This window comes from Cydia strobilella, chromosome 25 (genome assembly GCF_947568885.1).
Source record: "Cydia strobilella chromosome 25, ilCydStro3.1, whole genome shotgun sequence".
NCBI classification, from domain to species: domain Eukaryota; kingdom Metazoa; phylum Arthropoda; class Insecta; order Lepidoptera; family Tortricidae; genus Cydia; species Cydia strobilella.
The window spans coordinates 5,144,796-5,168,949 of NC_086065.1; the positions used below are offsets into that span (position 1 = coordinate 5,144,796).

At 36.9% G+C, this 24,154-nt stretch overlaps 2 protein-coding genes across 3 annotated transcripts in view; one reads left to right on the forward strand and one right to left on the reverse strand.

Annotated features, from left to right (window-relative positions):
* Nucleotides 1-341: 341 nt before the first annotated feature.
* The window catches only part of LOC134752805 (zinc transporter foi), a 45,364-nt gene continuing 21,551 nt past the window's right edge, over nt 342-24,154 (reverse strand). Inside the window, exons 1-7 of one of the 2 annotated variants that reach the window (XM_063688540.1) lie at nt 22,993-23,076; nt 11,573-12,010; nt 9,524-10,620; nt 8,956-9,092; nt 4,434-4,514; nt 3,692-3,879; nt 342-3,492 (exon numbers count right to left, since the gene is read on the reverse strand). In XM_063688540.1, the coding sequence (XP_063544610.1) occupies nt 3,352-3,492; nt 3,692-3,879; nt 4,434-4,514; nt 8,956-9,092; nt 9,524-10,620; nt 11,573-11,956 (2,028 nt within the window). In that variant the 5' untranslated portion in view covers nt 11,957-12,010; nt 22,993-23,076 and the 3' untranslated portion in view covers nt 342-3,351. Of the gene's footprint in view, nt 3,493-3,691; nt 3,880-4,433; nt 4,515-8,955; nt 9,093-9,523; nt 10,621-11,572; nt 12,011-22,992; nt 23,077-24,154 lie in introns of those variants that run through there. The other variant, XM_063688539.1, reaches the window with a different exon arrangement.
* On the forward strand, nt 8,024-8,644 carry LOC134752690 (chymotrypsin-1-like). The gene has a single exon (XM_063688369.1). It carries the CDS (start codon nt 8,151-8,153, stop codon nt 8,622-8,624), a length of 474 nt encoding a protein of 157 aa, XP_063544439.1. The 5' UTR covers nt 8,024-8,150; the 3' UTR covers nt 8,625-8,644.

Sequence of the window (24,154 nt, forward strand, 5' to 3'; positions counted from 1 at the left end):
TTATGTAACCGTTGTTTAAGAGAGGTCAAAAACGGTGAGTGGCGTGAGTACGCCAAGTGAATACACCACGAATATTAGTTGTGGATTTCTATCTACGGTATCTACCTATTTTAAATAGTGTATTCTGAGACACTTCTGTTGGAGACACTTCTTTCAAGAGTGACAGATGCACTTAAAGATAACGAAAACGAAATTTTGATTTTCTTGTTTTGTAATAGACCCTCAGATTGTGGTAGTGGCGCCCCCTGCGCAGTTTCGCGTAATATTCTCTATAGTGTTACAGCACTGAATAATTATAATCAGAGTAAAAAGGGATGTAAATAAAACAAAAGAAATACGAATAACCATATTTATAATACAATATAACTATCGTCAAGTCCTCAGATATCACACATCGCTCGGGCGAACCTTACTGACAGTACATCAATATTATTGACAATATTCGAACGTTACCCACCCTTTACACTGGAATACAAAATAATGACAATTGACAGTTTTGGCACTATAAGTATTTGTCACATTCCAGTGTCATGTTATAATAAAGGTAGGTCACGTCAAAAGCACATTATTTACAACAGTATAAAATTACATTGCCAGTGACATAGGAACCAGATTGAACTATTTTACAATAAATATTGACAATAATACTGATGGTTTCAGCACCATCGACACACAACATGATTGCAAACTTAAATCACTTAAAATTAAACATTAAATTACTATTCGCTTATTTAAAGTAAAAGTTAAAATTACAATAAAAATCGAAGTGAAATGCTTTGATATTTTTTTGAGAAATTGGAATTTCCTTTTTTTGTAGGAACCACATAATTTCACAGATTTTGTATCTACAACCACCAAAACAACATGTTTAAACGTTCATACTTATATGTAAATCAACTTTATATGGAGTTTCAATTTTAAAATTACTCAATAAATAATACTGGTAATTATAAAAAAGTTGTAACGTCATATTTATATCTACCTATTCATGTATTTAAGTTATAACTTACCCAAATATAAGTAATCATTAAGTACCAGTTGACATTACAAATAAAAACCGGGAAGACAGTGAATAACGATTCTAAACTGTTGAATGCTGTTGCTTATGACGTATATTTATGACTACAGTAGTCATAGTAAAAGCAACCAGCACCAGCATGTTTTGAGGTAGCTGTGACAGACTATTTGAATGAAATAAAACACGTCACGCTTGAACGATAAAAGCAAACTTTGAATGACACGATTATATTGACAGTATATGACCATATCGCCGCTATACTTACTCAACCTCGTATCTGCAACACTCATTTGATGACAAAAACACCCGTATTCCGAATGAAAGAAAAGCGACATTTCCATCAAATGATTGTTGCAGATATGACATTGAGTAAGTCTAGCGACGATATGTTGGTATCACGCAAAATTGTTAGGTGTTCATAGTTACTTCATGACATAGGAACATTTTTTAGCAGTAGAAAAAAAGAAAGTTAACTACACGCTTACTATTTTTACATCTGAAAGTTATGTATGTTGTTTCAAGAAACATTAAAAAAAAACAATACTGATGACACTGTCAATACGGGTTGGTCCTATCAAACTTCATCTCCATTCAATATTACATAGACAAATTCGAGATAAAAAATCTACCTATTTTACTCTTTTGTAAGAAGCGTATTGACACATTACTATTTAATACGTTGAACTTTTAAAGTACTACACAAGTTATAAAATTACTCGCGTGGACTTATTGTAATGATTTAAACCCTTTTTCATGAGCTGAATATTATAATTGTATTTTTTTCGTATACCGTATTTCATCAGCTTTGCAATTGCATTGGCAAGTACAAAAGGCAGAAGCAGTTAAAGGGTTAAAAAGTGGCGCCATGTTTCAACGTATTTCACAGATGTGTGTCCGTTTTAATAAGTAATATTAAAAGTTTCACTTTCAATTTAGGTATTACGATTTATTATGTACAATGTTACATACTAAACACATTCGATGATAATAGTAATCTAGATTGACAATAATTTCACAAATAATAGTTCAAACAAAAAAAAATACAATATTCCTTTTCCTCTCCATAGAAGAATTATAGGTACTCGTATGTAAATTACAGAAGAAATATTATTTTCGTACTGTAATTTTAAGTATTCGAGTTGAGCGTTGTTTTCATTAAGACAACTAAGTAAATCACAATTATATCTCATAATTTATTAGGATAATTTCTTTGCAGAAATGTAGTATGAGCATAATTTACATACATTACAACTTAAGTTTTTCTATTTTAGATTTGCGAGGGTTTTAAGTACATATTTGGATGAGAATAGAAGATACATTAAGCTAATACTACATTTCATTTGAAAAGCTGAAGTACCCAGACTAGGAATACGTTTCCTATGATCACTTCTGTGTATCTTTTTTTAAAGTTTTTTTTAACATGATAACTTGTCACTGATATTTTTTACATTATGTTAAATGTAACGATCAAACGACTTTAAAGATCATCTTTTTACAGAATATCGAAGTGATACTAGAATTGTATTGCCATTTGTGTACGATTTTTGCATTTAACATTGAATTTATTTTATTCATAAATCTATGAATATTATGAATTTACATACCCAATGAATATATAAGACAACCTATATAAAAAGAGGTTACTGGTATTGATATTTAAGTCACAGACAAAATACACTAGGTAAGTACAAGTACACAATCATGAAATGCTGTGCAAGTATCATCGCAGGCCTAGGCGCTTCTTCTAACTACATGATGGATTATTAATACAGTCTGTTTTTTTATTAAGTTTTACTTAATATTACTAGCACTTTTTACACCTTTAGAAATACGTCCGGGGTTGTAGCGTCTTTTTGGAACCGGCCTTTGTACGTCAGACAATCAAAATTAACTAGAAACTGTTAATATTTTTTATATTAAAAATGCGACCAACGGTAGGCGACAATTGCCATTTATTGTTACACAAGACAAGACTTGTTTTTATATCCTAGATACTAAAAATTCCCAAAATACTACCCAATCACGCTTATTTTTTACTAAAATAACAGATCGGTAGGACAACTTAGATCAATTTAAATGTCATTCTAGTATCTGCAATATAAAACAAGTAACTTCTTAGTAAAAAAGAAATATATACGGAACTGTCATCTAGAGTTCTGTTTTAGGAATTTACCCTTATAGGACATTAAGTTAGCTTCTTACCCACAGATATGTTTGAAGTTTGCCCAAGAATAGCAGAAGTAGAAACCCATACGAAACCAAACCTTATAACTATGTCATTAAAACTGTTAACTGGATTCACATGACCGAACTTGCAACACTTATAGCACTGTTTACCCGAACAACGTCTTTAAGTCTTCTTCGTATAGGGCAATGACAAGCATGATGCCAATGCCAGAAGCCAGGCCCATGAGTTGGAGCAGGCATTGGCAGAGTGTGCCTTCCTTGCTGTGAGATGTGCTGAGCTCGGGCATCTAGGGAAGGAAATTTTGAATGAGAAATAGAGTAACAAACTCGCATGCACGTTTAACTTGCGTGGAACATGCCAGCTGCCGCCGCAAACAGCCAGCGGGTGGTGTTCGGCGCATGCCCGGCTAGCACGCCGCAGATCATGCCGCCGAGGCAAAAGTCTCAGGTAGCCATATACTCTATTTCAGTAGTTGATACACTTACCATATCGACAAGGGCGATGTATAGGAACATGCCGGCTGCCGCCGCGAACAGCCAGCGGGTGGCGTTCGGCGCATGCCCGGCGAGCACGCCGCAGACCATGCCGCCGAGGCATAATGCTGAAGACAGCACGTTGTAGCACACGGCGCGCTTGACTGACATGCCCGCTTTTAGTAGTACTGCGAAGTCGCCTGGACAAATATTAATTTATTTATTATATTTTATTATGAAACTACTTAGAATACTAACTACTAAGGCCTTATTAAATTGTGGAGGTTAATGTGCCATTAATGTAGCCATTTTATTACTAACTAATTCAAGGAAAATGAACATGAACTTGATAGAATTACACGTCTTCAAATGCTCCACGTAAGGCTCTGTGTACTCAACTCATTTCATCATTTATTAAATTCACAAGCAATATTTACATCGCATTGGAGATTATACATAAAAATGGGGTAACACAAAACACAAAAGACAAAAGAAATACACAATAACATACAAGGAATAGACGGTAATTCGCTCAACTATAACAAAAGTAATTTACTAACATACACAAATTCTATTCAATTAATTCACTCATTAATAGAAGGTTCATAATTCATAAAGGAAACAACAGATTTCGCAACTCACGAGGACAAGAGCAATCTGAAACTGATATACATTTATAACAAAAGTCTAAATATCAGTAGTCAAAAAGCTCAACTTCAACTTTGTTTGTAACAATACAAATAAACTAACTTACCTAATTCATGGGGTAATTCGTGGCACAAGACGGCAATAGCCGTAGAAAAGCCACCAGCAATGTTAGAAGCGAAAGCAGCACCTGAAAACAAGAAAATATTTTAGTTGAGTTGGTCTTTGGCGGTCAAAGCTCTTCCATAGTTTCATTTTCGCCTTAAAACCTTCCTTAGACTTTCCTTAGATTTATTCATTTATTTCATAATACAGATTACATTATAAATTGCAGGCATATAATCTACAAGAATTCATATCATGATCGTCAAAACAAGGAATGTCATAAGAATATAATCAATAAAATTATAATTTAAAAATTAAATAATTACAGAATATTAAGATTTCAAAATAATGTCAAGATAGTATCTCCTGTGGTGGATCGTCAAATACATCATACATCATCCATAAATTCACTAACAGAATAAACGGTTTATCAAACAAAAAATCTCTTAATCGGCGTTTGAACGTTTGGTCACACAATTCACTTCTTATAACAGCCGGAAGTCGTTCATTAGGTAGGTCCTATGACAAGAGGGTTTTTCTGACCTAGCCATACGGCGAGGAACCGTTCTTAGTTCAAAGAGTGTATTTTTAGAATACAGGCGTGAGTTTATGATCGTATGCATATTAATGATTACTAGACGGCCAAAGGCAGGAAAAATTTAATCGTGTACCTACTAAGGTGTTCATACGCAATAGATAAAGATAAATTATTTAAATAATTGTGTTTTATCCTCTACTTGTTGCGTGTTTGGAATGATTTGTGACAAAAATGATTGTTATCGCTATTGTCATTCGCAAAGTCAGTAAATTGCTAATAAAGTGCAATACCGTAAAATGTGCGTACTTTGCTCCACACCGAGTAAGTGTGCTTCAACAGTTATTATATGTGACATTTTCAACCAAAAGGTATCACATTGTCGCTTGTCAATAAGATTGATTTCAAATTGAAGTTATATGAACATAGCGCCTTATTGACAACCGACAATAAGTACCCTTTTGATTGAGAATGGCACATATGTATAATGTATATGAAAACTATATCAAAACTTCACGACCTCATAAGTGTTACAATATGATATTAACATCAACATACCTATCACAATATTTAAATTTAGAATTTTGGAGCAATGTAGGATCCCAGGCCCCTATATCACCACGGTGACAGGTGCGACAATTGTCGACATCACTGTTACTGACGTCACAGGCCTCCATAGGCTACGGTAACCGCTTACCATCGGACGGCCGGTGTGCTTGATTGCCACAAACATTTTACAACAAGTACTTATTTTGCGAAGCTAATTGACAAGTGTCACGAAATTTCGATACAGAACTCATTTCCTGTCAAGAATTACCGAAAATTCTTTTAAATCTTGTGACAATTGTCATTAGCTTCGCAAAATAAGTACTTATTTACTGGCGATATACTGGAGTTTTTTTTTTCATTAAAATGTTGGTGGCAAAAAAGCACACCGGCCGTCCGATGGTAAGCGGTTACCGTGGCCTATGGAGGCCTGTGACGTCAGTACAGTGATTTCGGCAATTGTTGCACCAGTCACCGTGGTGAAATAAGGGCCAGGCTACTATGAGCCGTGGCGAAAAACCGGGATAACGCGAGGAAGATGATGATGGAGCAAACTAGATACATTACAAGCTTTTATTTAACTTGCAGTGTACCTATGTAAGTATGTATGTAATATGTATGTAACATGTTTGTAAGTCTAATCTTGCAAGTTAAATTTGACCCACTTCCCGGTTTCCAATAAAGCTGAAAATTTGCATGTATATGTAAGTCTGGTGACAATGCAATATTATAGTACCATCGAGCTGATCTGATGATGGAGACAGAAGGTGGTAATAGGAACTCTGTGATAAAACAACGCAACCTAATTAGGTTGCGTTGCTTTGCTAATTAGGTTGCGTTGCTTTGGTTGCTAACCCCAAACACAATTGTGTTTGGGGTTTTTAGAATTGTGTCGATAAGTATTAGTTGCCTGTGGAAAGAAAAGTAGTCAGCGATAAAAGCTTGGACTAAAAATGAAATTTTTGCCAAAAACTTATTTTACAGTATAGACACAAGACATCCTAAAAACTCATTAACTAATTAGATCGAAGTTCCCTTGAGGTGAGGCCGCGACGCACTGTCACGGAATGTCAATAGCTGACCTGGATCGGCACGGGCCTTGGCAAGGCCAATGTCATGGCGTCGGCCGCATAACCAATGATTGACAATAAGGAATTGACAACGTTGCTATTGGCTTGTGTATGAAATAAGGAACATTTTCCAAGCAGGTTGTTAGGGTTCCGTACTCAAAGGATTTTAAAAACGGGACCCTATTACTAAGACTCCGCTGTCCGTCTGTCTGTCACCAGGCTGTATCTCATGAACCGTGATAGCTAGACAGTTGAAAATTTCACAGATGATGTATTACTGTTGCCGCTATAACAACAAATACTAAAAAGTACGGAACCCTCGGTGCGCGAGTCCGACTCGCACTTGGCCGGTTTTTTAACTTATTCATTTCGCGTCGAATGATTGTCCCTATATGAGACTATGAAAGTTCATTAAATATAGAGTAGTAATCGCGTAAAATGTTTGTAGACATTTTCGAAGTTTTTAAAAAACCCGACCAAGTGAGAGTCGGACTCGCGTACGAATGGTTCCGTACCATTACGCAAAAAACGGCAAAAAAAATATTATTTTTAAATCAAATGCAACTAAAAGACACTTTTAGAAACTGTGATAGGGACTATCATACGACGAGAGAGGTACAATGGTATTTCACTTTTATGCTAACCAATTCGAAGGTCGAAAAAGAAAAAGTACTTAATGGTAAATTATTATCCCCTTAGGTAAAAACAATTTCAAAAACGTTGTTGGTTGACGCCCTGAGAGCATCAACCTATTTGTGACCTAGTGGTAAACATTTTTTGTTTAAAAATAATAACATATTTAAACCTAGATTACTAATTGAATTAGGCGGAAAGATAATTATCGCATAGAGAAAACAATAACATATTTTTTAAGGACAATTAGAAATTATCAGTCATTGATAGGAAAAAGATAACCGAATACGTTTCATATAAATAGACGGACAAAATTTGGATCATCATAACAGTTCTCCAAACCGAAGAAAGATGTATTTAATTGCATTAGCTGTCTTCGGACTCTTGAAGTTATCCATGGGTCTTCCATACGAAGAAGTTCAGGACCCTCAAAATGTTTACAAAGGTTTAAGCAAAGTTGGTGGTATGGAAGCTCCTGAGTCAATGAGTTTTCAAGTGGACAAACTGTACGACCCTCAAGATTTTTATCAAGGACCACGCATAATTGAAATCATGGAAGATTCTTACAATTATCGCGACGTTCAAATACCAATGGATACTTCTGGATTATCAATGGGGTTAGTTGAAGAATCCTACGACCAAACAGGTTCTCGCATAGTTGGCGGTGAGGATGCTTACGAAGATGACGCACGTCATATGATCGGCCTAGTTGTCGGTGTACATTTGAAGGTCTTCATGTGCGGAGGTTCCCTGATATCACATAAGACAGTGCTCACCGCAGCGCATTGTATAGATGACTCACTCCAAAAACTCACTCCAGGGTCAGATAGGGAGTGTTTATATAAGTAAAGGTTATACGGTTATAAAGTTTTCCGAATTCGAGAAGCATCCTGATTGGGATCGCGTTGAAATAAAGAATGACATTGGCGTGTTAAGGATGGCTGAGCCTCTGAATGATTCACGTCCCAGTATAATTAAATTGGACTTCAAATGGATTGGCGATGGGGAGAAAGTCACTGTTGCTGGTTGGGGATTGTTAGAAGATCCGGGGGCGATCCCGGACCGTCTGCAACGACTTGATGTATCCACAATGGGTCCTAAAGAGTGTGAGGAGGGTGTTAAAGAAGCTAATCTACAGAATAGACCTTCGCCTCCTGTAAATTCTTCTGTAGAGCTCTGTACTATGCATAAGAAGGGCGCTGGGCAAGGCATGTGTCACGGAGATTCTGGGAGTGCAGTAATGCTGATTCCTGAACTTCGTGGAAACGATAAGGAAATCTCGATAGTGGGGATAGTTTCATGGGGATTTCCGTGTGCGCTTGGCCATCCTGATATGCATACGCGTCTTAGTACGTACGAGACTTGGCTTAGACTCCTGTTGGCGACGGATGGCGTTGACATTGAGGAATAATTGTTATACAAATATCTAGTCTGAGGACTCAGCGGTGATATGGTGGAAGTCTTTTTAATTTTGTAAGTTGTAGTGTTCTTTGTATTATGAATGTTGTTTAGTGTTTTGTTGTTATTAGAAAAATAATTTAAACAATGATTGTTTTAAATGGGTTTATCACATAATCTATAAAATAATTTTAACAGGCAAGTGCTTTGTAAAGGTGTAGTCCTTTTTTGTACTCAATATCCTATAATAATATGTCTTTGGCGAAATTAAGGTACGAAGACGATCATTTAAGGAACTCTGTATTATTTGATTAACTGAGTGGACTAGTTAGTCATAAACTTACCTATAGCCATGCCGTCAGTGAAGTTGTGCAGTCCGTCGCCCATGATAACCATCCATGCCACTGAAGACATGCTAGATGGAGGGGCGTGGACGTGGCCATGGGCGTGGGAGTGCCCGTGGTGGGCCCGGGAATGTTCCCTGTAATACATTTTTGTAAAAAAAAAATATATAACATACTAGCAGTCAGGCAATATCGATATTCCCAGGCCCCTGTTGATACCAAAACCTCACTTAAGAGAAATAGAAAACAAAGAATTCTTTACAGACTCTAGCAAAGTACAATGACAGATTGGAAGGACGTTAAATTGGCGTGACATTCAATTACTAAGTTTAAGAGACTGAAGTGTTAATTTTGTAATTATTTGATGTGTGATATTGATATATTTACAAACATATTGTTAATTATATATTAATCAATAAAATTTTGATAGAAAAATAATATACGTTATCCTTCAATAATTCGTGCATATGTCGCCAAGACTATTGAGAAAGAGTTGAAATAGAGTATTAAAAACTCGACATAAAGTTAAGAATTAACAATGTTAAATCCTTGTATTTTTATAACTAACCTCAATATAACTGTATAGCTGTCACCATCCTTGAGATCCTTAGCACCATCCTCCTTATGTTTAATATTGTTCATCTCCACCACCGACGCCGGCTCTGCCTTGAGCAGCCAGTCCTTCGCCGTTGGCTCCTCTTTACCCTCAGCATTCAACGCGTTCGATGACACCACACTCACAGAGTTGTTCTGTTTAGCTTTAGGGCTTGGTGGGATCTGACCATCCCGCAAATGGTGATCGTCATGTGTGTCTGTGTCGATTTCGTCGTAACAGTACGGGTATTCTGAATACTTGTGTTTGCAAGTTTTAGTTGTGGGATCATTCTTTTCATCTTTCTTGAAGATTTTCATGAATGAATTTGTAGTAGAGTTAGTGATTGGGGCTTTAGCGCCGCCGGAGCAACCTCCGACTGTTTCGTCTTTCAAAACTCGGACTCTTGAAGGAAGTTTGTCTTCTTCGAGCTTTTGACGCCTTTTCCTCCATTCAACGACAACAGTCAGTCCCTTCTCAGTGAAATAGAAGAAGACAACACCCAACATGGCGGCGAGGCCTTTCCACATACCGTCGTTATGTGATGCTGTTGAATTTTCCAATGAGGTGTCATGCCCATGAACATGCTCGTGCGGACTCATTGCATGAGGCATTAGATGTAACAGCGCATCACCGCAGAGAGTTCCCACAGCTAACGCCACTAGGAACTGAAGGAGATGGTTGTAGTACGTTTTATGCATTATAGGGATTACTGCTACTCCTAAAAGACCACATGCACTGATGGCTGTTATACTAAGGAAGGAGTATAGCCAGACGGCGAACATGTTTTTATTGGTGTCATCTTTTTTATCTGTCTTCGTCACTGCGCTTTCGAGACTTTTTACGTTTGTTTGTGCATTTGTGACTTTATTATGTATGACGCAGTCTCGTTTTTCATCCGGTTTCCCGAGTTTCTGGTAGAGGAGGACTGGACAGACGGCCCGGAGGGTGTCTTCTGTTATTAGCACGTCATGGTCATGGGTTGGGTCTGTATGTTTGTGGTCGTTATGGTCGTGATCGTCTGTATATAGGCCCTTGTTGACGGCTGTGATGAGATCGGAGCTGTTTAAACACTGAAAGAGGAAAATATAATTAGCAATCTAACAAAAGGTATGAGTCCATCTGGGTCAAAACGTTCGTCAAAACAGGCGGTTTTACTGTTCAGAATACGAAAGTTAACGATTGGGATACATTTTACTGATATATACTGCCTTAATCATACAGCTTTTGAAAAGTATGTACCAGCAAGCCTATAAGAGAATTAGGCTTTATGAATTAGGAAAGACGCACAATCTTAACTCATATTAAAAAGTTTTTCCACATCTAAGCCAAGAGTCTCTAAAGTTTCTATTTGTGTAATCTTATGTGCTGCTTTTATAGGGCTAAAATAAATAAAAAAAACCCTACGCTACGAGTATATGCCAACAAAATACATTTTACACAAATGCCTTAGATCATTTTGGACAAGAGCTGATACTCTTCAAACTGCTGGATCGATTTCTATGAAACATAGCTAAGAACCACCGCAAGAAAAATCGCTTTCACGTAAAAAAACCCGCATCGAAATCGGCCCATCCATTGCGATGCCACAGACAGACAGACATTGGCGTCAAACATATAACACCGCTTTTTTGCGTCGGGGGGGTTATAAACAAAAATTTTAAACAACGTCAAGTTTTCTTATGATCATGAAATGCGTCAGAGACTGGTCTTCTACAAATATCTTCTATAAGTATTCATAATAATAGATCACACTTCCTGCAAATCTATTCTCAGTCCACTATAACTTGGATCATTTTAAATAGAGAGTGAATAGACATCTTATAGTTTATTCAAGGGGTGGAAACGTACCTAGGTGTAACCAGAAATGATATCCACTGATTCTTGGATCTTTTTAAATCGAGAGTTAACAGACATCTTTTAGGTAAGCATGATCCATCCTAGACTGCATCGGCACTTACGATCAGGTGAGATTGCGGTCAAATGCTTGCCTTATTGTAAAAAAAAGGTCGACATAATACTCACATAAACAGAATTACGTTGATTTGGCCCCTCTTTAGTCTCAACCCTTCCCTGCACCAACTTGGACAAATCCAGGACGTTCAGCATATTGTTGAATCCTGTCAAATTCATCGTATCCCCAGTCCCGTACTCTTTCAAAATCTCCCCAATATACGTGTCCGAGACATCGTCGAGGTGTCTTCTCGGGCGTGGCTGTCTTATTTTCTGCAGTTTATGATTGTAGCGTTCTAGGTGGTCTAGCTTTCGTTTCTCTGTCAAGTCTAAGGGTATGTTGTAGTCTATTTTCGGTTCGTATGTGTGTACGTCTTTAGTTTCGACGTGGGCCCCGCATGTGTGCGCTGCGCAGAGCAGGCAAAACATGCAGACTGTCACCAGGTGATGTGACATTTTGCTTATACTAGTTAGGCTTAGCTTAGATCCATGGGTCCCGGTACGCGATTTCTGTGGACAAAGAGAGTATTGAATTAGTTTTAGGCAATTTGATAACAGCAAGGTAGTTATGTTTAATCAATGTTTTTTTTTCTTTTTATTAATTGAAGAATGGTGCACCTGCTAAGTTGTGTTAGAGTCGTTACAAGAGAATTAAAATGGCGATTGATGTTTTCAAGTGCTGTTTCGCTGTCATAGGCAAAGTATACTGGCTAATGTGCAGGTAGACCAAAAGCATTAATCACGTTCGATGCGGCAAAAACGCGAACTTTAGTGAAATCAAATTTTCATACTTTCTGACGTCTGTCAACTGTTACACATAGCTAATGTGTCACACAGCCGCTAGGCGGGCGCCGCTGTCACGCACACAGATAACATAGAGTAACTTATACTAGAGCGGTACTGTCATAGTAAATTTTGTAACCCCAGTAAATTCACTGCCATCTGCGACACACTTTAAATACACACTTTAATATTTATAAAAATACGATAAAATGTATTTAAATATGGATAAATGATTTTTTTATTTGCATTAATTATTTTTATATGATTTTGACCCATGTTCTTTCACTGGTATGCGTTAAAATTATAAATAACAAACGAAACAGTCAACGCCCTCTATACGAGAGTAGGCCAAAACTAGTGGCGCCATCTGATCGAGAATCAAATTTTCGTGATTTTCGAGGCACGTTTTTTCCTTAGACTGTATCCATCTATTACGGAGTTATATCTATCTTTGAAGATAATAAGCACCACACTAAAGACAGATCCACGATATACTCTGTGTACTCGTATTGACATGTTATACAATAGGGAGCTGATAATAAAGTTTATTTGAAGCAATTGAGCCTGGACGAATTGAAGGCAATTGGCGACCAGCTGTGTAAACTACACAGAGCAATTCTGTGGCCCTAGTGAATAAGGGTACAGTCGAAGGCAAAAATATCGATCCAGACAAATGGCTCAAAAATATGTGAACACGACTTTATCGTCTACGGTGTAAGTGCGTACACATATTTTTGAAACTTTGGGAATGTATATATATTTATGCCCTGGACTGTACAAGTCTCGGGCAGCGCAGGTGAAAAAGGGTGTAAGTTTCACACCTAAGCCCTTTTAAACCTAAGCTGCGCACTAGGTCTACAGAATTAAAACAGGTCAATTTCTTTCATGTTTCCATACAATTTAGCTAATTTTTATTGCTCTTGTGCGTACCAAGTTTCAGGCTTTTTTTACGGTAAACACATATCGTCGCTATACTTACTCAACCTCGTATCTGCGACACTCATTTGATGACAAAAACACCCGTATTCCGAATGCAAGAAAAGCGACCTTTCCATCAAATGATTGTTGCAGATATGAGGTTGAGTAAGTATAGCGACGATATGTAACTTATGACTTTGAACCTTATTCCTCATTAGAATAAGAATAAAAATGTGTGTTCGGGACTTTTATGTGGTGTTGTTGTATTTGTGAATTTTTGTATGCAATATTAATTGAGTTGGATAAATGGCGTGAAAATAGAATAAAAAAACATAATCAAACCGAATTGCATTTAACCGGTTGCCAATATGTTTATGAGTATATGTTTTATATTTGTGGCATCATACTTTGGTAATTTTACGTAAATAAAACAACAATTGTGACGTTATCAATCAAAAGGTACCACATTGTCGCTTACCATAAGGAAGAAAATTGCTTGTATCCTTATACGAAAACCCTGCCAGAGCGTCCTTATGGCAAGCGACAATCTGGTACCTTTTGCTTGAAAACGACACAATTCTTTCGACGTTACTTTTGTGGGAATAATTTTAAAAATTAAGATGTACGTTGTGTATGGGCATAAATAACGTTGTAATATCGACTAAAAGTGATTTTTAGACCATGTTTGAATTTATGATAAAAACTAAGTTTTTGATTTTATGCAGGTACTTGAATATCTAATTGTTACTAAGCCTTGTACTAAATTTATAAAGTAGGTACGATAATTAGGTACATTGTGAAATGAAATATAACCTACCAATTGATAGGTTCCACTTAGAGCCACGTATTATTTTAAGATTATAAATGTGGTATTTTCTATAAAAAGGGACCTTATTGTCGATGGCGCTTACGCCATTATTAACGATGCTCCGATATAAAAACAATCCCTTTTTATAGAAAATACCACAAATATTGATTAACATGCGGTTGATCTATATTTATATTATATATCTTAAGTTAATAAGGTCTGGAACAGAAATACTTAATCATTTTACTTATCTATACGGCTACCACGAGTGTCAATATGTTATAATAAGATTCAAATTATTTTTATCTGTTAATCTATAAAAACAAATCTATGAATATACAAATAGGCTTAAAAATAATAATACAAACTAGGTATAAATAAACTTAAAATAAAGGCCCTATAAATAAAACACGTCCTCCAAGTCACTGCCGATGGGCAGTGTGCCCAGAAGGCTGGCTGCATTGCCACGTTGAATGGCAATGCTAATGCGTTGAGCAAAATACTGGCCAGCCTTCTGGTCCCTTGTGGCGTCTATAAGGCGCGCCGCTATCTCTTTGAATACCCGGCGCGCGCTTGGCCCCCACGGCCCCAGCGTTTCGACCCCAAACGCCTCAAAAATATAACTGCTGCCAAGGGTGGCATATTTGCGGCGTTTGAGGTCTTCTGCCATGGACGCGGCACGACCAGCACCACGAGTTGACATTTGATATTTACGCTAGCGAAGTAGCGACTGCGTGAACTCAATCGCAGTCGCTAGCGTAAACGTCAAATGTCAACTCGTGGTAGCCGCACTTGACATGTTCTTGCTCTATTTACAATAAAGTCTTGTCAAGATAATTTTGAACACCTCATCTTTTTTATGCTGCTGATTATACAGTCGCCATCAGATATATCAGAGCGGGCAAGGTGCTCACAAATATCTGAACACGCACTCCTTGACAATAGAGCCGTTCTCAGATATTTGTGAGCACCTTGCCCGCTCTGATATATCTGATGGCAAGTTTAATGACAATAAAGTCAAATAAATTAAAATGTTTCCAACAAATTATACCGTAAAACAAAAAAGAGCCAAAAAAAAAAATTCTATTTCATACAACAGAATTACATTTATCGGCAAAACTAATAGGGGATATTACTGCAATGTTCTGCCACCAGAGTGCAGCACTTAACCCCTTTAGTAAACCATAGAGTAACTTATACATACTGTACCTTTAACAGGATTTTGACAAGTTTTCAGAGATAATAAAATATGACATTGATGCATCAAGGCGGTTTGTTTACAGGTAGTTTACTAGGTAGTTTCCTATTAGGTAGGTAGCCTTTCGACGTCAGTGCGGCTACCACACCATCAGTTTGACATTAGCATATACGCTAGCGTGTGCGTAAATTACTTTCTATGCATCTCGCTCGTACTCGTATAGGTACATGCTGAGGTGAGACCATTTCGTGGCACTTTTTCTTTTTAGGGTTCCGTACCCAAAGGGTAAAAACGGGACCCTATTACTAAGACTCCACTGTCCGTCTGTCTGTCTGTCACCAGGCTGTATCTCATGAACCGTGATAGCTAGACAACTGAAATTTTCACAGATGATGTATTTCTGTTGCCGCTATAACAACAAATACTAAAAAGTACGGAACCCTCGGTGCGCGAGTCCGACTCGCACTTGGCCGGCTTTTTTCATGTTTCTCTGTTTTGTATAATTTTCTATTTGTGTGTGCTAACGAATAAATTATTTCTATTCTATTCTATTCTATAGGTATTAGTGCGAGCGACTAGCGAGATATATAGAAAGTAAGTTACGCAGACGTTAGCGAATTTGTCAGTTTGACTCTGCTAAGGCAGTCGTGGACCACGACTCGTGGTAAGGGTACTTGTTACACTTCACTTTGATAACATTAAGTATAACAACATTATGGACCGAAGTCTGACATAAATTATTTATTATAAGTATTTTTGACATGGCATATTTTTAAACTCATGTATCTCTGCCCACGTCATTGACGCGTACCGACGTCACATTAGGTGTCAAGTGGAACGCATCAGATTCGCGACGACAATCCAAGCGTGACATTGATTTGTCGCGACTAACACAAATGGAACTTTTAACTATTTTGCGATTCGTCAACCGTGACACCGTGACGGAGACATTAATGTTTAGTTTTTTTTATTGGAAATATTGGGATAGCAACTAACACTGTTTAGAAAGGGATAGCAACTAACAAAGTTGAGAAAGCCTTAGATATACGAGTAATACGCACGCAATATAACCACCACAAGGAAAAACATACAGGTATGTGTTGTATTGACATGAAATTACGCCATATTATATTTATAAATTTTGGTCGCATTTTCAAATGCGAGACTTATATGTATGCTAATTAATGTATTCCATATAGGTAAATGCAGGCGTATTTTGTTTCGTAGGGGCTCTAAGTACATAAAAATAAGAAATAAAAGAATCTAGAATTAAGAGGCCGGTGTCGATTTTAGTCGCAAAAATGTAAAATTTATAGATTTAGTCCGTGAAATTTTACACCTTTTGTTACCTAATTGAAATAACAAGTACTGGTTTCTATTAGCACGTCTTCTTATCTTACCTTTTATTAGATCAGTTTTTTGAAAACAGACTCACTAAATTAGTAATGTTTGCTTTTCTGATGGACGTTTAGGTAAATGCGCGTAAAGCACTGATTTTGTCGCTCTTATTTGTAAATTTCGTAAAGTTTGGACTGCTAAACATGGTAATTTTGTATTTCACATATCCTGTACTTGACGTTTATCAGACTACATTTTTATTATTATGACTTTGAAGTAGTTTAAATGAAAGTTAGACGAAATCAATTTTGTCCAGAAATTACTTCAAAACAAGTGACAATTTCTCTGAAAATCGACTTAATTTCAACGTAATTTTGATACTTAAACAATCTACAACATTTGTTGAAACTATACTTATACATCAATTTGTATAATTTACCACCATGATTTTTTGATGAATTTTTAAAAACTGCCCCTTCTCTTCATGCATTACCGGTGACGCACGCTCGCGACCTCATTATTAAAAGGCAAGATGAGAAGACGTGCTAATAGAAATCAATACTTGTTATTTAGATATTACGTAACAAAACGTGTATAATTTCAACGACTAAATCTATCAATTTTACATTTTTGCTCCAAAATCGACTACGGCCTCTTAACATGTGAAAAAAAATTAAATTAGAAATTATTTTACCATTCTATTTTACAGTTTCAAATTCAACTAATCTTGTATTGTGTTCTTTAAAATTGTAGAAAGTACCTTATATGATATATGATATAAAAAGAAAAACTATTTTAACGTTAGTTGACGTGAAATAAAGTAAAGATGAATACGTATTTCGTCTTAACGTATCGAATCGCGTTCATCACTCACTACATAGTATAAAACAAAGTAGCTTCCTGCTGTCTGGATGTATGTCTATCCCTATGTATGCTTAGATCTTTAAAACTACGCAACGGATTTTGATACGGTTTTTTTAATAGATAGAGTGATTCAAGAGGAAGGTTTATATGTATAATACACTAGCTTTTGCCCGCGACTTCGTCTGCGTGGACTTAGTAACCCCAGCTAGAGTAAAAATAGCGCCTGGAGAAAGTCTTACAGCAATCATTCAATTTGAGCATAATACGCACACAAATTATTAGGCAACTCTTTAATTATCTCAATTCCACCATGATTCCACCCCGCTTTTCACTCTCTTAAGGGATGATTTTCGGGATAAAAACTATCCTATGTCCTTCCCCGGGACTCAAACTATCTCTACGTCAAATTTAAACTAAATCGGTTCAGCGTTATATGCTACTTAATACCTACTTTATAGGGTTGCCATGGCACGCATGGTACGATGCGGTATTTTTAACGGCTTAATGTATAAGACGTGCCAGGGTATCTAGTACTTCCAAGGCCGTTTGGCCATCGATTTTCGTGGCTATTTCTGTCATATGTACCTATAGTCTGGCAAACCAAATTCTCGGTAGAAAAATACGTTAAATTTGAAAAATAGATTCGATGTTCCAAAGTTATCTCGAATTTCACGTCTTCTCTTACTGATAAAATTGTTTTACCAGATTATAATTTCACATTAGGGCGGTAATTTTAACGGATAATTGTTCTAAGAGGTATCTAATATCTATAATCAAGCCAAGCCAAGGCTGTTTTAGAATCGATTTTCACGGCTATTTTTGTAATAGTATCACAGACATAGTTTACAAGTAGTTATAGACGCGCCGCCGAGCGACCGGGGGTAAGAGAAAGAATATTCATATAAATTTTGGGCAGCATAGGATTTTTCTATTTCACTCATAAATTTCGGTATTTCGCCATCGCCTCCTACCTATGATGCCACCCGGTCGGTGATAAGGAGAAAGCATGGCACTATTTTCTCTTTCCTCTTATAGGAATCGTAATGAGACTATCTTTCTCTATCAAAGAGTGTCAGGCCCTTGGATAGTATATATAATAATCCCGGAATTCTCGTAGCATATTTGAGCTGTCATAGGGACTTCTCGTTTATCGACTTCCGATTATACATATGTATATCGATAAATACAGAATACAATATGTAAAATATGATTACGAGTAGAAGTAAACAACATGCAGTCTTATCGCAAATGAGCGATCTCTTCGAGATAACCTCTGCATACCTACTTTTAGGAAATGAATAAAGTTGGCATCCAAGGCCTAGTTTGCCATCTAGATTGGAAGATAAAATTACATTAGTTATTTGTAGGGTTCCGTTCCCAAACGGTAAAAACGGGACCCTATTACTAAGACACCGCTGTCCGTCTGTCTGTCTGTCACCAGGCTGTATATTATGAACCATGATAGCTAGACAGTTGAAATTTTCACATATGATGTATTTCTGTTGTGCCGCTATAACAACAAATACTAAAAAGTACGGAACCCTCGGTGCGCGAGTCCGACTCGCACTTGGTCGGTTTTTTTTATCAAAATCTGCTCTATATTTTCAGTGTTACAACATTCATATTTCATACACCTAAATAAACTGCTACATCATAGTCCTACCTTTTTAAGTTTGCCGTACGATTAAAAACATAATAGGTACTGATATTTATTATTTGATCAATAAATCAGTCTTATGTAAACCATTACACAACGAACATTCGATCATAGATTGGGCACATACAGACGGATAGCCGTTATCTGTTCTAATTATTTATCTACACTGCCGTTACATCAAAACGTCCGTAAACGGGGAGAGTGATTACGATTAACAAAACATGTTCTGATTTCCGGCATGTGACGCCGATAATCCTGAAGATACGAGGAAAGACTAGGCACTTAAATACGGTCAGATAAAAAATAATATGAAACATTATAGGACATTCGGAACTTTTGATACAGACGATTATTGAGACGAAATTTATACAAAAAAATGTAAGTAGATCGATAACTCAAAAACTCAAAAAAAACACTCAAAAATTATTTATTTCAAGTAGGCTTAAAAATAAGCACTTGACAAGTCATACAGTCATAATCAAGAGAAAATAAAATATAACAAACATTCACTGAATTAAATAAAATTTTAAACAAATACAATTCGTAACAATTAATAAATTAATAGAGAATTTACATACAAGAAGGGAATAAAATGTCAGACAATTGGTAACAATTAATAAATTAATAGAAAATCAATATCAAAATTGTCAGCACAAGAAATAAAACAAACATAAATATCATTCAGTCCCAAGCAGTTTTGTCATTAATGTAATCTTTGGTACTATAATAAGCTTTACAAATTAATTTACTTTTAATGTATGTCTTAAATCTATTCATTGGAAGCTTAGTTATACTACTTGGCAGTTTATTGTAAAACCGTACACAATTACCTTCAAAGGAATTTTTAATTTTTTGCAGCCGTGTGGCACTGCTAACTTGTCCTTGTTTCTTGTGTTAATATTATGTACGTCACAATTTCTCTTAAAATTATTGATATGTTTATGATTTAATACGAAATCCTAACCCTAAGAAATTTCTCTTCTTCCTGCCCTTATCCCACGTTATGTGGAGTCGCCACAACATGTTTTTCTCTTCCATTCTCCTCTATCTTCCGTCACCTCGGCACTCACTCCTTTCTTTCTCATATCCTCTTTCACACAATCCATCCATCGTTTTTTGCGTCTACTATTCGCTCTCCGTCCATCAACATTCATGCCTAGCATTATTTTGCCTCTATGGCATTCCTCCCTCCTCATCACTTGCCCATACCACGCTAACCTACTACTTCTCATCTTCTCCGTTACTGGTGCTACTTTCAAACTTCCCTTAATATACTCATTCTTAATCCGATCCTTTCTCGTCACTCCACAGATCCAAACAAACAGACCCTAAGAAATCTATACGAAAATAAGTAATAATATATCGATATCGTGACGATTTTGACAGTAAGTGAGTTATATATATAACGAGTTATTTTCGATTTCGTTAAATATTTGCGCGCAGGTGATTGTCCGGTTCGTTTGTTTGTCTGTCTGCTTCCCACAGCTTATCTGCTGAACTGTAGGGTTATTGAACATTTAACATTTGATTAAAATTTTATTAAGTGTCTCGTACAACAAGTATGACTTTGTTAGTACGGCCTTCGTATAAATTGTGATTGTGAATGAATAAGATTATTAAGTATTTCGGATCGGTCGGAGTGGCGAGCCTTGGGGGAGGCCTATGTCCAGCAGTGGACGTCTATCGGCTGACATGATGATGATGATGATTAAGTATTAGTCAGAATTTTGTATATATTTAGATTTTACTTACAGAATGGCAGTATAATGAGGTATCAGTATCTATTATATAACACCGTACAGTCGCCATCAGATATATCGGATCGGCCAAGGTGCTCACAAATATCTGAACACGCCTCTATTGTCAAGGCGTGTTCAGATATTTTTGAGCACCTCGGCCGCTCCGATATATCTGATGGCGAATGTACCAAAACGGTTCCGGAACCTTTCGTCTTTAAATAGAGTTGGTGCAAAATCGATGCTGACCTTGGTACCATGCATCAAAGTTTCATGGCTCCATTATGATATTCATGATTCAGCCAGCAAGCTTGTCTTCTGTTGTGTTTAATCCGAAGCCGGATTTTTGCCGAAACCGAACTTTCGGCCGAAACCGAACCTTCGGCCGAAACATGTCTTTTATGCCGAAACTAGTGATGGGCAGTTCTCGAGAAGTTTCGGAATAAAAAAGAATATTGCGAGGAGCTTCTCGAGAAATTTCTCTTGAAAGGAAATTTATTTATTTAATCTTTATTGCACATTACATGAACTACATGAATGTACAAATGGCGGACTTAATGCCTTAAGGCATTCTCTATCTACTAGTCAACCAACGGGTTAAACCAGAAAGATTAAGTAGGTGCAGTGTCTTTTAAAGTAAATGAATTAGTAACCAAAAACAAGAAAATTCCGAGAAAGTACTTTAAATACAAAGTATTTGATTATTGTTATTTGTATGTGTTGATATTAGTAATTTATATGTATTCGCAATAAATTTTAATTCTTCAAAAACCTTTAAAGGCAAAATTCTCTTCGTTCTCGAGAAATTTCATAAAAATGTTAGTGTGGAAGTATTATTTTAAGCGTCATAATTTCATAGAAATAAAAAAAATCTTTTGTGATCTTACGTAATAACTATGAAAACCGCCTCCCTCCCCCTTGTAAGAAAAAAATAAGATATGTTCGACCCCCCTCCCCCCTAAATCGTGTTACGTAATAAATTAATGGCGCGCAGGTAAGTACAAACCTACGTCTTTTCAGTAAATATTACTTAAATCTACAAACGTTATGTAACTTATGAATACGGGTGATTCATCAAAACACTAACGCCGTAAACTATCGGCTAACGTCGTTATTGTTTTGTTATCACACTGATAACAAGCCAGACGGCGCAAAGCAAAAGATAACAACCTTCACGGGCATCACGTGTTAAAATGCGGCTGGGCTTTTGTGATTCTCGGCAGATGTTATGCCTTTATTGTAAAATGGCCACGTTTTGTGGCATCTTTTACCAGATGGTAATGATTTTCAATGTATAACGGATTAACGGAGAATGGACACAAATTATCTGAACAGATGTTTAGGTTCGATAATCCTGTGACCGCCAAAGACGTTAACGCGCACGGCTGCAGCCCAATATCAACCTTAGTGCATTGTGACAAGGCTCACGATGGCGCGCCGCGCACGATAGGCTAACGGTGCGGAAAGTAGCGAACAACTCGCGAACGTGAAGCGGTGCGGCGCGGCGCGGCGGGCCCACGGCGGCGTTCGCGTTCGCAACGAGATCGCCCACGTAGGTATCAAAGGATTGATTCACCCCGCGTACGCTGTGTTAGCGCTCAAAGTGTTAAGGGTATATAGGGACCGTGTGCGTTGGAGGATCTGCAAATTTATAGCCTAAATCGAAAACTAGACACTGACACTTTACGCCAAAAGTAAGTGCTGCCACCTACAGTTCAAGCAGAGAATAAATTATAGTATTAGGTACAGAAAGTTCACTCTCTAACAAAACGCGTCTATTAAGACAGATATGACCGCAAGGTGGCGCAAGCGAGAGCAGCCGTCGGTTCCATAGCGGTGCGCGGCAACTACTATGGCTAGACACCAAAATTGGTGTGGGCCGCATGTACTTGTAGCGACGCAACGAAATCGCGGAGTGAGCTACGCCTGCTGTTGGTACCTAGCTTACCTAGTTACTTATTATTGCACAGTGTTACTCCACACCCACAGTTGATCCATTCCATATTAATAGTTAACAGATAACAGCGATACCCAGTGGATGCACCTTTAAACCCGTAGTCAAGTACCATTTAAGTTCCCTCTAAATATTATTTCTGCCCATAATGCGCATTAAAAAGTCTAACTACTTAGGTCGACTATACAAGTATTATGGACATCGCAGCACTAAATCATAATATATCAAAGTCTTACCACAAACTCGAGCTGAAGTCGTTAAAACAATACACGATCACCGTAACGCACTGAAATCTAACGAATGAGTCAACACAACGCATAACTTCCATTATTTCATGTCGGACAACGCTAAACAAGCCGAATTCGACCATAACTTTAAAGCAACAGAGTCTATATTATATTGCAGAGCAACAAAATGAATTATATCAAGATGTTTCCTGTTACAATCGAAAATATAGCTTAAAAGTGAAGCATACAGTTGATTCTCATTTGTTTTAAGGTAATTATGAAATGATAAGCGCGATCAATCTGAAATGAGCTCTAATTGCATATAAATAGGGTCGGTTTCAGCTTGTGCGGGAGGATCTGCGTTTGCGCAGGTACAGTGACGTCACGGTATATTTATAGGCACGCGAATTGAATTTTCGTTTAACGGCGTAGCGTCGTTACGATGATATAAGTATGTAAGTGGTTTTGTAGTGTTTTTTCCACGATTTCTGTTATGAATTTTAGTGTCCTGCCACTAAAAGGTGGAATTATTAAATGGGCTGCTAAATGTATGAAAAACACTTTCGTATGACGTACCCGTAATAAGTATAGGTATACGGAATTCTAAGAGAATTTTGATCAATACAACACATTTTTAAATACGGCAAATCTCGATCTCGAAAGTCTGACGGTCGAGATCTCGAAACACCCAATCTCGATTCAGATTTTTCGTGCGAGATCTCGAATCGCCAATCTTGGTGCGAGATTGCCTTCCCTCGTCACTAAACATTTTGTTAAATAGTAGTAAGGTAAACTTTTCTAAGCCAGTTAAAAGAAAAATCATACAAAAAAACTCCGTTCATCATGCCAATAATATTCCTTTGAAGTACCCAAAGATTCCATCATATTCGCATATTTAAAAAAAAAAGCTTCAACAGAGATAATAAGACGAACCTTGACGGTAACATTCAACTTTTACAAAAGGTAACACCATACAAAAATGCACTTTGGAACCATTACATAAGATATACTTTAGCATGACATATTATTATTAATAACCGGGATTTTTCTTAGTTATTTGCAAATGAAATTAGACTTTAAATTGATAGCTAGAAGATTTATTTTTTAATAAATTGGATTGGCATATTATCAATTTCGTTTTGTCAATTAATTTTGAAACGTAGTACTTGTG